Source organism: Mastomys coucha, unplaced genomic scaffold, assembly GCF_008632895.1.
Source record: "Mastomys coucha isolate ucsf_1 unplaced genomic scaffold, UCSF_Mcou_1 pScaffold13, whole genome shotgun sequence".
Taxonomy (NCBI): Eukaryota; Metazoa; Chordata; class Mammalia; order Rodentia; family Muridae; genus Mastomys; species Mastomys coucha.
Genome location: NW_022196895.1, coordinates 37,913,345 through 37,927,210, shown reverse-complemented (window position 1 = coordinate 37,927,210; position 13,866 = coordinate 37,913,345). Strand labels below are relative to the sequence as shown.

General features: G+C 42.2%; 1 protein-coding gene across 1 annotated transcript in view; it reads left to right on the top strand.

The window, feature by feature from the left end:
• The window catches only part of Prelid2 (PRELI domain containing 2), a 77,550-nt gene that overhangs the window by 61,052 nt on the left and 2,632 nt on the right, over positions 1 to 13,866 (top strand). Inside the window, exon 6 of the mRNA XM_031365566.1 lies at positions 9,332 to 9,402. Within this exon, the coding sequence (XP_031221426.1) occupies positions 9,332 to 9,391 (60 nt within the window). The 3' untranslated portion in view covers positions 9,392 to 9,402. The remainder of the gene's footprint in view (positions 1 to 9,331; positions 9,403 to 13,866) is intronic.

Genomic DNA, 13,866 nt, shown 5'->3' with positions numbered 1-13,866 from the left:
ACTAATGTATGTATGGCTTCAGGAAATAATGCGTTGTTCAAAGGAAAGACGTGATTTGATGCCATGCATGCAGATATTATTGATTAACACAGAAGTCTGCGTAATGGCAGGAATAGAAATAGAAGAAAAGGAGAATTATCTAGGAACCCATTGGATTTTTTTTTTTTTATTTCCTGGGCAACAGTTAGATTTATACATTCTGTTGGGGACAATTTCTTGATAAAATAGACAGACACTGTGGTTCTCCATTTTGTCTCAGAGTGAGAAAGGAAAGTGGAGAAGCTGTATTTTGGCTTAAGTTTGATGAACAGAAAAAAAAAAGGCGATAAAAGGAACTCGATAGAAGCCTTGTTATTTTTTTCATTTGTCACAACAAGAGTAGGTAATGGGCCCCATGGTGCCAGGCACTAAAGGCCCTCTCTGATGGAGGATGAGAGAGAGTCCCTTGTAATTAGGACCAACAGATAGAGTGAGGAGTAGTAAACTTGTCCCATGGATGGTGCCTTCTAAGCAGATAAGGATGCTCTGCTGAGAGTTAGTACAGGGTAGGGTTTGGCTCAGAGTGAGCAGTTAGCCTAGATTAATGGTGAAAGAAATCTGTGTTTTACATGAAATTCAAATCAGGAGAAATAAAATTATCCAGGTCACATTTCTAGACAGTCAAAATTCAGGCAGATCAAGTCTTGTTGGAAGGTGGAGAAAGAGTGTGGTAACAGAACAGTACCAGAGACTTGATGCTTGTCATGTTCAGGTTTAGAGGGAGCAGCGGTGCCAGCTGTAGATTTCCCTAAACCAAATGGGCCACTTTTCAACCCTTTGCTGGGGATTTCCTTTGTTCTGGCTTAGAAAATATAAAGTCTTTTCCACGTTTTAGATTTTCTTATTTGGGGAATCTATTATTTCCTGTTGCCAGATCTAAGAGTTAAATATTCTCCAGAAGAAGAAAAGAAAGATTAATAATATGAAGCAGAGGTATCCAAAACCTTGTAACAGTTAATGTTATTCAGTCACACCTAAAGACTTGGCATGATTAATGAAAAAAAAAATGAATCTTACCGAGAACGTACCAACTTGTATGGAAAAATTATTTCAAAGCTCTTGTATCTGACTAGTCCTATTTGAAAAGTATTGTATTTGAGATAATTTGTAGATGTGATTAGATATTGACGCATATTAAAATTCATGACATTTTGTTTGGGAACAGGACTAAAATATCTGATTTGTTTATCAGAATTTTCGAGCCACAGTCAACAGGGGAGGGAGAAAAGCTCTTGGTACACATCCAGCCTTGTAATAGGCTTTTCACACTTTCATTTGAACTTCCAGCTTAGCTGAATTCCAGGCTCTTCTGCTTGATTGCCTTGGGTCTAATGGAGGCTCTGTTTCTTAGTTACTGTGTGGGTTTGGATGGGATGTTGAATGTCTCCGAGCTTTGGTGTCACCCTCCAACACAAATAACAGCCCTTCAGGGCAGATGGGAGGTAGAAGTTTGTTCTGGGAAGGTTTGCACACAGTGTTTGGCACACAGCATGTGCTAATAAATCTTTCTTATTGTTATTTGGTCCTATTCCAGTTTTGTAGATGAAGCTAGCTGAAAAAATATTGACAAAAACTGGGCATCCAATTAAGAGGTGCTTTATTGGGATAAAATGTCTCTTTCTGGGGAGCTTTGCTGAGTCTTTCTCTTATGTTTTGATGAGAAAGCTGGACACAGATAGCTTCCTCCTTTCACCCCTCCCTTCCTCATTTCCGTCTCTCCGTTCTTCACAAATAATGACCAATTTCTCAGGTTCTAGTGTAGGTGGGGTTCAGCAGCAGATACCCATAGCATCTTTCTTTGATCTCATAGAATACACCTTCTCATTGGGAGTGACAGACAAGGCAGGGCATTTTAGAAGCTTGAGGATTGCTATATGAGTGCTGTAAAGACAGTGGGGCCTGGTGATTTGATCTAGACTGGCTGGGCTGTGTGAGCAGGGGTGACCCTGGGAGGAGGTGTTCTCTGAGGAATGGGGTAGACCAGTTGAGCTGTAAATACTGCAGAGATCCAGGGTTACCGCTTGAAGAGCTAGGGATACCCATCAGAGAGAACAAGCAGTGAGAGAGAAGGCAGTGACAGGTTTCTGAGGAGGAAGCTGGAATGTAAGTCAAGTCTGTGATTGGAGAGGGCTGTGGCTGAAAGACTGGAATGGAAATGGACTGGACAGAGCCTGGCAAGCATAATAAGGACCACAGGTCCTGTGGAGAGTCGAGGCAGCCAAGTGTTATTACTTTACCTCCTATTCATGTCTTTGCAAGTCTGCATTGTTAGCAAGATGATTCTGAACAAGTTCTACACAATCCATCTTAAAAAGAAAATGGGAGTTGGAAAGGTCATGAAGTTTATAGAGTAAATTTGATGCAAATATTTTCATCAGTGTCCAGTGGTTTATAATGTGAACGTCAGCATTGAAAAGTAATTGTTGACTAACTCTCAGTATTTGTTGACTAATCTGGATTTCCCCAGGTCTGGTGTGTGCTCCTGGCTCCCTCCATGTTATCTGTTCTTCCTCTCATCCCTCCACTCTTTCCTTGTTTTGTCTCTTCGTTTCTGTGGCAGCTCTTGTGATGCTGAGCTTCTCACCCACACTTCAAGGATGCTGAGCGTGTGGCAGATTCTTTGAGGACAGTTCATCTCAAACTCATTCTAGCAAGTTACAACCCATCAGCATTGAGTACCTACTATGTGTTAAAATTCTGCTCAAGATACTGGGATTAAAACATACTCAAAATTCCTTTTTTTTTCTTTCTTTCTTTCTTTCTTTCTTTCTTTCTTTTTTTTTTTTTTTTTTTTTTTTTTTTGGTGTTTTTGAGACAGGGTTTCTCTGTATATCCCTGGCTGTCCTGGAACTCACTCTGTATGTAGACCAGGCTGGCCTCGAACTCAGAAATCCACCTGTCTCTGCCTCCCAAGTGCTGGGATTAAAGGCGTGCCCCACCACTGGCCAGCCAAAATTTCGTTTCTGTGGAGTACCTTGGCATCTCATCTAAAGTGGTAAGAATGCAAATTGGTGATTGATTGGTTAGCTAGTGGGTTCATTCATTCATTCCGTGGACAGTTATGGTTGTCTTCTGTGTCCAGAGGCTGTATTCCTCCACAGGATGCATTCTTGTTTGTTTGCCTTATTATTATTATTCTATGTGTGTTGGGGGTTGGGGATATCAAATATCATGGCATGTGTGTGGAAGTCAGGACAATTTTGTGAAGTAGTCTCATCACCTTTTACTTTCATTATAGAGATCAAATGTGGTTGGTCAGGATTTCATGGCAAGTGTTTTTAGATCATTTCTTCAGACCCTCCCTCCCCGTCTCTTTTTCAAGACTGAGTCTCATGTATCTCAGGCTGATTTTAAAATTGCTATGTAGCCAAAGATGACCTTGAATTTCTGCTCTCACTTCCATTACCTCCTGAATGGTGGGGTTGCAGCCATATGCCACTACACTTGATTTTTAAGCAGTGCTCTGGATGGAGATTTGTGTATGCCGGGAACCAGCTAAGCTACTTTTCCAGCCTCAGAGGATTAAGGAAGACTGGGGGAAGAAGCACGGCTATTTAATTACAGGATGTTTACTGTAAACTAGCATTTTTACACTAGTAATCTTGGTTATCAGATTAGCCATGATTTTACCCCCAACTCCATGTTGCTATCTTTATTCAAAGAGGGGGCCATCAAGGCATAAAGAATTTTAAATTTTGCACAAGGTCTTGAGGCAAGCTTGGATATGACCCAAATGTCTTCATTAGAAGGGTATTAGCTAATGACAGTGACATTTGTGGCTACCTACGAGGTTTTAGGTGCTATTGTCTCTTCCAGGAAGAAGTGGAGTGAAGGACAGGGGAAAGTGTGGGTGTGGGTGGGTGGGGCACGAGGAACTTGAAAGCTAGGAAGAATAGTCACCTTGTTCCCTTCTCTGTGCTATCCAGTTCCCTGTGCTAATTGCTTAACAGTGAGAGTGCTGTGTGCAGCTCCCGTCTCCCATGCCTTTTCCTGATCTTCTATGTTCCCTCTTTACTGTCTCCGGGAGCTGTAACTCATAACCGGGTTTTGTAGTTTGCGTCTCTTCTCCTCTGGTCGCTCTCCCAGGTCAGTCTCTCCCTGCATGACTGACCTGCCCTTCCCGTCTCCTTCTCTTTGCTCTGTAAGTTACAACACTTCTCAGAGATGGTCTCATCTTCCAGTTATTTTTCGTTCTTCCGGGGAGACCAATGACCTCTGTGTAGGGCCATCTTGTCCTGTTGGATCTCAATGCTGCAGCCTCACACACCATGTGGTAGCTAGTACTATGGATAATGTGGTAATTAGATTTTCTATTGTGGTGATAAAATACTATTGTTGACCAAAGCAACTTGGGGAGGAAAGGGTTTAGTTTTGCTTCCCCTTCCATATCACAGTCACATCATTGAAGAAAGTAAGGACAGGAACTCAAGGTAGGAACTTGGAGGCAGGAGCTGAAGCAGAGGCCATGGAGGAGTGCTGCTTATTTATTGGTTTGATTCTCATTACTTGCTCTGTTTGCTTTTATACATTGCAACATAACTTACCCAGGGATAGCACCACCCATCAATCAAGAAAATATCCTGTGGCTTGTCTACATGCCATTCTTTTTTTAAAAAAAAAATTAATTTATTTTACTTAATCACATTACATCCCACTCACTGCCTGCCTCCTGGTCACACCTTCCTACAATCCTCCTCACATTTCCCCCTCCCCTTCTCCTCTGAATGGACGGAGGCCTCCCTGGGTATCCCCACACCTTGGTGCTTCAAGTCTCTTTGAGGCTAGGCCCTTCCTATCCCCCTGAGACCAGACAGAGCAGCCCAGCTAGAAGAACAAATGGAAGCACAGGCAACAGCTTTTGGGATAGGCACTGCTGCAATTGTTCTGGACCCACATGAAGACCAAGCTGCGCATCTGCTACATATGTGCAGAGAGGCCTAGGTCCAGCCCTGTACGTTCTTTGATTGGTGGTTCAGACTCTGAGAACCCCAAGGGTCCAGGTTAGGTGACTCTGTTGGTCTTCATTCTTATGAAAGCAACCTCTTGGGTGACTCTAGCTTGTGTCAAGTTGACACAAATTTAGCTATCACAGGCAGTATTTGCTTCAAAGCCATGAACCACAAGAAGGCGTTATCTCCAGTGGGATCTTTGACACCAATTTTTTTTTATTACTGTGATAATTAAGTGAGCAGATCTTTTATTAAGAGCTCTGCATGGGTATACCTTTGGGGAACTGCTCCGATGTCTGTAATTTTGTAAGGTCTAATATGACTCCCTTTGGAGCCTCCCAGGTAAATCAGAGCTTCCTAAGGGAGTGACAGCTTGATTATAAAATAAACACACTGCCTGCAGTTAGCCATCTTAGGTTTTGACCTTTCTTGAAGACACACTTTGGTCTTGCAGTGATAATCACCAATTTCTCAGAAACAAAGTGGGCTCCTTGTGAAGGGTTTTGAACATGAAAGGCTCCGAGATTGTAGAATGGAAGTAGTTTTAGACATCAGTGTCTTCTGGCATTAGGGACACATGGCCCCAAGATGTCTTAGTTGCATGTGCTTTGATAAATAGGGAAAGATCCCTTAGTAATAGAGGAAAAAACATTCTGAAAGTAGAGAGATAATAAAATCAAGCTGCTTTATGCTTTGTCAGTCCAAAAAGCTTTTAAGGCACATCTAAAAGGTGGATGCCACTTAACGTTTGCTCTGCATGTGGGCCTCACTGTGTGATAAGGGGAATAAATTTAGCCTCTTTAAGTCTAATTTCTCCAGGGTGAGATTTGAGAACTAGGATAAACTTTATTTGAAAGTTCTATGGCTGGGGCTTCGGCCCCTCCTTTTCCCCACTCGACCTTACTCTTCCCTTTCTGCATCTAACTGTTCTTCTTCTGAGTAAAGTGGTATGTGGGGGAAAGAGGAAAAGAAAAATCAACTGCACATTGTGAACATAATTGATTCAATAAATAACATCTCTGCATTCCCAGGGCAAACCTCAGAATCTTGATTTACATCAATTAGTGGCCCAATAAGTGGTGGAGGTCTTAATTTAGACGGGTAGGATGGATCATGGCTTAGTTCTCCCTTCCCAAGGAAGAATGTGCCTTCCTTGTGTTAAAGACATAGTGTCTAGTTGTGTACCCTGAAAAACTATGTTTAAGGAAGAATTTATGTGCCAGTTTGCGTTCTTCCTGGAGGTGAAAGGACATTTAGTTATTTAATGGGATTGTTGGAACGAGAATGAAATTGAAACAAGGAAGAAAACTCCTTGTCAATTCTATCAGGGCAGGGATTTTGCCTTAGCTGTTCAGCATTTAATATCCAGTGCACATAGTAGGCACACAAAAATAATTGTCAGCTCTGTTGTTGAATAAGTGAATAAATGAACAGAAGCGAATACCATCCTGGTCTGGTTCTTAGAATCTGCTTGGATTTTTATCCTACTACTTTTTATACCCCTGGTCCCCACCTCTTTCTCTCCAGGGTTTTACAACACTAGCTTTTTTTTTTTAAGATTCATTTTTAGTTATGTATGTGTGAGATTGTACATGCATGTGACTGCAGGTGTCTGAGGAGGCCAAAAAAAAAAAAAAAAAAAGGATCCCCTAGAGGTGGTGTTATAGGAGGTTGAAGGCTGCCTGGTGTAGGTGCTGGGACTTGAACCCAGGTCCTCCGCAAGAGCAGCTAGTGCTCTTAGCCAGCAAGCCATCTCTCCAGCCCCAACAGGAGACTAGTTTTAAAAGTCCAACCTGAGAGAACATCTCCAGGTATGATTAAGGAGGGTGTGCTTCATCATGCCCAGATGAGAGGAGTCAGGGGTCTTAGAGATATTACAAAGGGACTATTTACAAATTTTTGTGAATTGCATCTTCGAATCACATGAACTATGTTATCAATGTACAGATCCAGGCTAGTCTGTCACTGTTAGGGCTAAGGAGCTTCTACTCTATTGGAGATGGTCCTGGTTGGTTTGGTGTGCTCGAAATAGATAGCATTAATCCAGTTGGCCTCAAAGTCCTCGGTAGTCTAGTCTAAGGCATTTCTTGGTAAAAGTGACCCAGCAGAAAGACAATGAGCTATAAGTACGGTGACTATGTGACTATGAGCTGACTCCTGTGACTATGGTCCTGGTCCTATGGGTTCCTGTACTGGTTCATCTGACAAGCCATGCTTCTCAGCCTCTGTCCAGATCCTTTGATGCTGCTCTTCTCTAAAGCTGCATCTGGGGTGATGGCCCTGGCACAACTGGAAAGACCTTCAGGACCATATGTCATTTATTCTGCTCTCATGTATTCTGCTTTCATATTAGTGTGTGTGTTTGTGTATATGTGCATATATGTGTGGGTTTCTATGCGTGTGTATTTGTATATATGTGTGTATGGGTGAGTTTCTGTGCGAGTATTTGTGTGTGTTTGTGCATGTGTGTTTGTGTCCATGTGTGCATGTGTTTGTGTGTGTGGATTTGTGTATATGTGTATAGGTGTGTATGTGCATGTTTGCATATATACGGTGTATGTTCATGTGGGTATGCATATGTAAATGCAAAGTTTACATGCATGTTAATGCAGGTGGATGCCAGAGGTTGTTTTTAGGCACTTCCCCTATCATTTTCCACCACATCTTTTGGAGATGGGTCTCTACTTGAACCCAGAGCTCATAGATTTTGCTAGAATGGCTTGACAGTAAACTTCATATATCCATCTATCTGTCTCTGCTCCCTTGTCTCCCAGGGCTGTGAATATAGAATATAGATGTGTGGTTGACTTGCCTTCCTCCCTTCTCCCCCTCCCTCTCTCCTTCCCTTCCTTCCTTTTTGCTTTTTTTTTTTCCCCTTCGGTCATTTTAAAGAAGTGAGTTGGGAGTTTGAACTCAGGTCCTCATCTGTGCACCCTGAGCACTTTCCCCGTGTAGGAGTCTCTGTAGCCCCTAAGCTATTTTACTGTGTTCACCAGTGATGCTTTCAATTCCTTCCAATCCCCATCTCTTGGCTCATGAAAACACCAATGGAGCTTCCTGGCCCTTTTGTAGGCCCACTCAGCGTTGGCCAGCCCTGTTTTCCCTTAAGGCAATCTCATGAAAGGCTGTCAAAGATACAAAACTCTGCCCCCACCCCTTCCCCAGAGCCATTAAACCTGCTTTTCTGAGGAACCATTTTATAGTTCCCTTCATTGCTATTATTCTCAGCGTTGCTAGTCTCTGTGAACAGCAGGCTCCCATCCTTCTGGATCCAACCCCACAATTATGCCTCAGCCCCATGTTTCTACAGGAAAGTTATTCTCTACCCCACAGAACTTGTCTCCCAAGTAGGGGAGGAGGATCAGTTATCTTCTTTCCTCCAGGACCCACGTGACAGACAAGGTGGTGTGGGCAGCCAGGGAAGGAGCCGAGCAGAGACTGGAGCGTGTATCTGAAACCAGCATGGAGCGCAGCCTGTCTGCATCATCACATTAGAGCTTTGGACACATACTTAAAGCTCTTTGAACATCTGTGTTCTAAGTAGGAAGGTGGATTTTTGTCTTTTTCAAACAAGGTGTTAGAGACGTGGAGTTTTTCACGTGGAGCGTATTGGATAGGGCTCAGGGGAGCATCTATGTACTGCGGAGAGAAGCAGGGGAGGCCAACTATGGTACAACTGCTGAAAAGGTCTCAGCTACGCCGTGCGAAACTATGGGGGTGCAATATCCTCAGAATTATTTGCAATCGAGGGAAGAGAGCCATTATATGTTCATATCCACCAACCATAGGATATGGGCTGGCCCTGGAGAAGGGGCGTGACCTCAGGCGATGATCCGCCTTGGCTGAGATCCTAAGATTTGTGCCGGCAGCAGCAGTCCATAACAGGTTCTTATGGATGGGGAAAGAGTGCCTTCATCTTGGAGAGCATCTCAGTGGGATACTGCAGCACCTGCTGCCCGCACCAAGGTGCCTGAACCTTGGCAGGGAAAGCAGCACAATTGTCAGCATTCAGCAAACATTTACCGTCGCCATTATCCCAACGCCCGGCAAGCTGTGCCACGTGCGAAACATTGCTTACCTTGGCTTGGGCTTGTTTCTGATGTTGTAAGCAGATTCTCAACTCTGCTCTGCCCACCTCCCAGACAGCTCCAAGAGCATGCAGAGAAAACAGAAGGGGATTGCCGAGTGAAATATTACAGAAATGTCAGGGATGACTGAGCCCTCTCTTCTGCAATGAATATGTGGTCGGGACCTGGATTCCCCGAAGGGAAAAGGTTGTGATAAATGTAATGGTGCTTGTCTATGAAAGATGACATTTTGATCTTTCTTTCTTCTCTCCGTAGGGAATTAGAATAATGGAGATGCTGCTAAAGGAACAGTGTGGTTCCCCCTTAGTGGAATAAAAAAATCATCAGTGAGTATCCAAAGCAAAATCAGAATTATTTACTCAAGCCGTGTTTTCATGCTTATAAACCTGGCATTATGAATCAGTCTCCCTGAGCTATTCACGCTCTGCGTTTCCCAGTGATACCCATAGAATACTATTTCACAGGCATTTTGTTATCTGCGCAGCAGCTTTATTTGCTTGGCTCTCTGATTTTCAAAGCAGTTTTGTACTGTGCACTGAGTTACAACTGCTTTCAAATCGCTAAAACTGTTCAGTATAATCTAGCATGATTGAGGCCCTTGAGGTGGCAGAGATTTGTAAAGGCGGCTCTCAGGATCAATTGAAGCTTAGTTTATTGTTCTCAGAACAATAAAAAGAAAGACTTAGAGCTGTAATTGGGGCAGGAAGGATCACAAGAAAAGAATGTGTTGATTGGCCTGGAAGACAAATACTAATCCCCAAGACCAAAATAATGAAATTCTCCCAAATACGCAACTTCGAGAATGTTGATCTAAAGTGATGTGTGACCTTTATGTCTGACCTTATGTGGTGGGTGGCTGTCCAGACAAGGAGGACTGAAAGGATTGTATATAAATCATCTTCAGGGTAGGAGTATATAGTCTACATGAAAAGGAAATGAATTTAGTGTTTACCCTTGGGTTCTAGCTCCAGGAAATCTCATTAAGTATGTGCAAATATTTAAAAAAATATGAAAAATTTTCAAATCCAAAATATTTGTGGAGATACTTGCTAAGTAAACACGTTCCACTGCTTGAAATACTGTTCTGAAGGAATCTGAATCTTAGAAATAATTCTCAGGCTCTGGCTTGAAGGCCTTGAGTAATTAGGAGTGTTTGTCATGGGCACAGACTAGTAATTAATAATTATCTTAGGCCAGTTTGAAAGGACACCACACATGGCTTCCTATAAACAACCTACTGGTCGAATTATGGTATACAATGAATTCTGAGAGCAGTTAGCCAAAGAAGATGTGGCAAGACAACTTATGTATAAGTAGCTTGAGTTTCAAAGCATGCCGGCCATGCCTCTGAATGGACATTAGTTGGCGAGTTGCATTTCTGTTTATTTGCAAGTTGAATGATATTCTGATGGACACTTAGCTATGTGCCCTTTATATATAGTAGATTTCAAGGTTACTGGAGGGCCAATTAAGGTAATTTTATTTAGTACAGGCATGGCAAATGGCATGGCTCATAAAGTGTTGGAAATGAGTCTTAAATGTGGTTTGCTCCTATATTCAGCATATTCTTTGAGTGAATGATAAAGACTTGGCAACATGGCTCTGTTTTTCTGTGCTGACATTTTTCATATTCACTATATTAGTTACTTCCCTCACTCCTGTGATAAAATACCTTACAGAAGCAACTTTAAGGAGGAAAGATTTATTTTGGCTTATATATTTCAGAGGGGGTAGAGTACATTATGGTGGGAAGATATTATGGAGAGACTGTAAGGTGGCTGGTCACATTGCCTTTGAAGCAGGGAGCAGAGAGATATGAATGTTACTGCTCGTTTGGTTTTCTCTCTTTCCCCCTTTATATTAAATTCGGAATCCCAAGCCATGACATGGTGCCACCAACACTCTGGATATGTATTCTCTTCTTGACTAAAAATCTCTTTGGAAATATTTTCACAGACTCACCTAGAACTCAGTCTCCCAATTGTGACCCTCTCTTCTTCCTGTGGGCTGTTGGCCACTGGCAGGGAGGAGAAAAGGAGGTGGGACAGGGTTCGGATGGCTGTGAATACTAACCAGCTTCAGTGAGACAGCTCAACTTTATTTGAGGTGATCAAGGGGCATATAGATTTGGGGAGTGGGCAGGGAATTCCAAGATGAATATATACTATTGGCTAAGGTGGACACCTGCGAATGCTTCATTTACATAAAGAAGAATACCAAGAACCTGGAAGGCAGGGGAAGGGGAACATTGAGCCTATAATCTGGCCACAGCCTACATGACTGTCCTCAAAGGTAGAGGTCATGCACTGGAGCATGTACGCTTGAGAGCAGGGAGAGAGCCACCCCACTTCTCTCGGATGAGGTTTGTGAGGTTTTGGGCGCATTTCAATTTCACTTTTGCTCCAGGCCAACTCCCAGGTTGCACATCTCCACATCCCCACATCCTCACATCCCCACACCAATCACCTTTGAAATCCAGTCAGTAGACAAACAAGTCCATCCTTTTTCAACCTGACACCCATGCTCCTCACTTTAAACTATGACGCTTTACCCTTTGTTATCAAAGGTCATGGCCATCTCACAACATATTGTAATAATAACCCCTTCTCATAATATAATAAAAGACACCAGCTGAGAGAAAATAGCTCCTGGTGGGTCATATAGACAGATACAAAGAAAAACAAAAACATCTGCCAGAGCATTAGCCATGCATTAGATTTCCAGAAGATGTGTTAATCTGCCCAAGTAACACAACTGCACCTTGTGAAACAGCTCTGACTGGAGTCACCAGTTGATTAAACTTAGAATAATTATCTATCATTCTCCAACATCCACCTATTTTCTGCACAGGCCAAGTAGACTTAAATGAAGACATGGTTAGAGCTACCACCCCTATGGCCTTGACGGTGACAGTTATCCTCACAATCTCCCCAGGGATTCAATAATGGCTTGCTTCACTATTGTTCCAGATAGAGGTACCTCTAATGACTTCCATTTCTATAGCAATCTTCATACACCCCACTCTCACTAAGTACTAATGCACTTGTGCACTTGGGCACCGATCCCATCTTACCCAGGGAGTGAGATCTGAAGTCAGTTCAAGGTTATGTTGGGAAACTAGAGGGCCTGTGCTAACATTGGGAAGGCATATGCCTGCTGGTTTTCAAATATTAAATTAGTGGTCTTGAAGTTTTAGTGAGCATCAGAGCCATCTGGAGTGAGCAGAATCATAGAATAGTGAACTCACTCTTGGAGTTCTGGTTGACCAAGTCTTAGGTGAGCTCCAGAGCTTGTGTGTGGGTAGAGATGGACGCAGTCCATGTTAGGACATTGGGAAAGCAGATAGCTGGGGTGTCAACATGGATGTGTGTACATCTTCCTTTATATCAGTCAGCAGAACAGGTTTCATCCTGATTTTTAAGAATCAAAGCCACTTCTTGCATCTATCTATCTATCTATCTATCTATCTATCTATCTATCTATCTATCATCTATTATCTAAATGTAGACAAGCTCCAGGTTACAGCAAACTCACCTGAAAAGAAGAGTCAAGGCTCATGCTAACTTGTGGGTCTAAGTCAGTTTGGATTTAAAGCGTTTTTAATAAAAATGATTAAGTTTAAAAAGTTTAGAGTGTGGCCTGTTGTCTTTCAGCCATGTGCAGCCTGTGGCCCATGTGACCCAGGATAGCTATGAGTGCAACTCAGTACAAAATAATTAACACTTTAAAAATATTTCAGTTATTATTATTACCATTACTACTACTTATTTTATGGTTATTATTATTATTATTATTATTATTATTATTATTATTATTATTATTACCTGTGTGTATGACTCGATTGCACAGTTCTTCAGTGAGAAATTTGTACATAATAATGTAGTCTTTACAATATCAAAAAAGATGGGACACTTAGATTATGTTCTGTCCTTTTCACCAAGTGAGACTAACCTACAACTTGGTCTTTTCCTGGTGTATGGGAAGCCATTTACTTTATCTGAAGTAGCAAAGTGGTGGAGTCTGCAGAGTGCCAGGACTTCCAAGTGGGGCACTAGCATTTTGTGCCATAGAATAATTCCTGTATTATATGCACTTAGTGGGATGCCACTGTCAGAACTCACTTTCTCAAAGAAGTAAATGTAAAGGATCTATGCTTTTCACAAAGATATCTACAATTACTATAGACTGAAGATTACTATCTAAGCTTTAAGCTGTTCCCCAAGTCAGCATCATCGAGTTATTATTTATATACAACTAAATTGAGTGATTTAACTGTTGATTTTGAGGTGTACCATTTTGTAAAGTATAAATAGTTCTGTAATCATTAAATATCAGATTTGGAAAAATTTGAGGCTTTTGGATTTCATAGTCCAGCTACAACCTTATTTTCTCCCCTCCCAATTTTCTTGACAATTTTTATAATGCTTTTGTAGTTTAAATTCCCTCTGTGATGGAGCCTTTTTACTTTCTCAAAAATAGCTTTAGGGAAAATAAGTTGTAGGAGGGGAATGTACTGTTCTTATGAGATGGAAAAGTGATCAAGTTAAATGGAAAGGGACGGACATTTGGGGGGCTGAGGCAGGATTGCTGAGAGCTTGGGAGCAACCTGGGCTATGGAATGAAACCTACCTCAAAAGTAAAAAACAACAATTTAGAAAGTGGCTTCTTCGGAGAAGGTGTTCGCCTCCGAGCCTGATAACCCAGCTAGTGGGCCCAGCTAGTAGAAAGAGGGTACCGAAGCTGTCCAATGCCTTACGCATGAGCGCGCATGCGCGCGCGCGCGCAACACA